Source organism: Calidris pugnax, unplaced genomic scaffold (assembly GCF_001431845.1).
Source record: "Calidris pugnax isolate Ruff unplaced genomic scaffold, ASM143184v1 scaffold2061, whole genome shotgun sequence".
Lineage (NCBI taxonomy): Eukaryota > Metazoa > Chordata > Aves > Charadriiformes > Scolopacidae > Calidris > Calidris pugnax.
In genome coordinates, this window is record NW_015092364.1 from 3,228 (window position 1) to 5,551 (window position 2,324).

Sequence of the window (2,324 nt, forward strand, 5' to 3'; positions counted from 1 at the left end):
CCAGGAGATGGATGAGGAGATGGATGAGAAGATGGAGAAGGTGGGACAAGGAGATGGATGAGGAGATGGAGACCCCAGGAGATGGATGAAGAGATGGAGAGATGGTTGAGGAGATGGAGAGATGAGGAGAAGGTGGGACGAGGAGATGGATGGAGACCCCAGGAGATGGATGAGGAGATGGAGACACGAGGAGAAGGTGGGACAAGGAGATGGAGACACCAGGAGATGGATGAGGAGATGGAGAGATGGTTGAGGAGAAGGTGGGACAAGGAGATGGATGGAGACACCAGACGATGGATGGATGGAGACACCAGGAGGTAGATGAGAAGATGGAGACCCCAGGAGATGGATGAGGAGATGGTTGAGGAGAAGGTGGGATGAGGAGATGGATGAGGAGATGGAGACACCAGGAGATGGATGAGAAGGTGGAGACACCAGGAGATGGATGAGGAGGTGGGTGAGAAGATGGATGAGGAGGTGGAGAAATGAGGAGATGGAGACACCAGGAGATGGATGAGAAGATGGAGAGACCAGGAGATGGATGAGGAGATGGAGAGATGGTTGAGGAGATGGAGAGATGAGGAGAAGGTGGGACGAGGAGATGGATGGAGACACCAGGAGATGGATGGAGACCCCAGGAGATAGATGAGGAGATGGAGAGATGGTTGAGGAGAAGGTGGGACAAGGAGATGGAGACTCCAGAAGATGGATGAGGAGATGGAGACACGAGGAGAAGGTGGGACAAGGAGATGGATGAGAAGATGGAGACCCCAGGAAATGGATGAAGAGATGGAGAGATGGTTGAGGAGATGGAGAGATGAGGAGAAGGTGGGACGAGGAGATGGATGGAGACACCAGGAGATGGATGAGGAGATGGATGAGAAGGTGGAGACACCAAGGGATGGATGAGATGGTTGAGGAGAAGGTGGGATGAGGAGATGGATGAGGAGATGGAGACACCAGGAGATGGATGAGGAGATGGAGAGATGGTTGAGGAGAAGGTGGGACAAGGAGATGGAGGGAGACACCAGACGATGGATGGATGGAGACACCAGGAGGTAGATGAGAAGATGGAGACCCCAGGAGATGGATGAGGAGATGGTTGAGGAGAAGGTGGGATGAGGAGATGGATGAGGAGATGGAGACACCAGGAGATGGATGAGAAGGTGGAGACACCAGGAGATGGATGAGGAGGTGGGTGAGAAGATGGATGAGGAGGTGGAGAAATGAGGAGATGGAGACACCAGGAGATGGATGAGAAGATGGAGAGACCAGGAGATGGATGAGGAGATGGAGAGATGGTTGAGGAGATGGAGAGATGAGGAGAAGGTGGGACGAGGAGATGGATGGAGACACCAGGAGATGGATGAGGAGATGGAGACACCAGGAGATGGATGAGGAGATGGAGACACCAGGAGATGGATGAGGAGATGGAGAGATGATTGAGGAGAAGGTGGGACAAGGAGACGGTGGGTCAGATGGATGGTGGGACCAGGAGAAGGAGATGGTTGGATGATGGGATGAGGAGATGGATGATGATTGGGTGGTGGGACCAGGAGATGGAGATGGTTGGATGATGGGACCAGGAGGTGGATGATGATTGGGTGGTGGGACCATGAGATGGAGATGGTTGGATGATGGGACCAGGAGATGGAGATGGTTGGGTGGTGGGACCAGGAGATGGATGATGGTTGGGTGGTGGGACCAGGAGATGGACCATGGGTGGTGGGACCAGGAGGTGGATGATGATTGGGTGGTGGGACCATGAGATGGAGATGGTTGGATGATGGGACCATGAGATAGATGGAGATGTTTGGGTGGTGGGACCAGGAGATGGACAACAGTTGGGTGGTGGGACCATGGGATGGAGATGGTTGGATGGTGGGACCAGGAGGTGGATGATGATTGGGTGGTGGGACCAGGAGATGGAGATGGTTGGGTGGTGGAACCATGGGATGGAGATGGTTGGATGATGGGACCAGGAGATGGAGATGGTTGGATGATGGGACCATGGGATGGAGATGGTTGGATGATGGGACCAGGAGATGGAGCTGGTTGGGTGGTGGGACCACGAGGAGGTTGTGGGGCAGGAGGAAGCCCCGCCCCCCGGGGCCCTCGGCCACTCACAGGTCTCGATATCGGCCGACGCCAACTTCCCGGTGGCCCCAAAGTGGATCCGGATGAACTTCCCCTGGGGAGGAGGAGCTGGGGGTCACCCTCTGCCCCATAGATCCTGCCCCATAGATCCCACCCCATAGATCCAGCCTGCCCCATAGATCCCACCCCAGAGATCCCACCTCATCACTCTGGGTCCTGCCTCCTCC

The 2,324-nt window shown here is 55.2% G+C and overlaps 1 protein-coding gene across 1 annotated transcript in view; it reads right to left on the reverse strand.

Moving 5' to 3' along the window:
* LOC106900452 (myosin-7-like) overlaps positions 1-2,324 on the reverse strand; it is a gene marked incomplete at its 3' end in the record, with an annotated part of 14,382 nt that overhangs the window by 2,516 nt on the left and 9,542 nt on the right. The window contains exon 4 of the mRNA XM_014962532.1: positions 2,128-2,191. Coding sequence (XP_014818018.1) covers positions 2,128-2,191 — 64 coding nt within the window. The remainder of the gene's footprint in view (positions 1-2,127; positions 2,192-2,324) is intronic.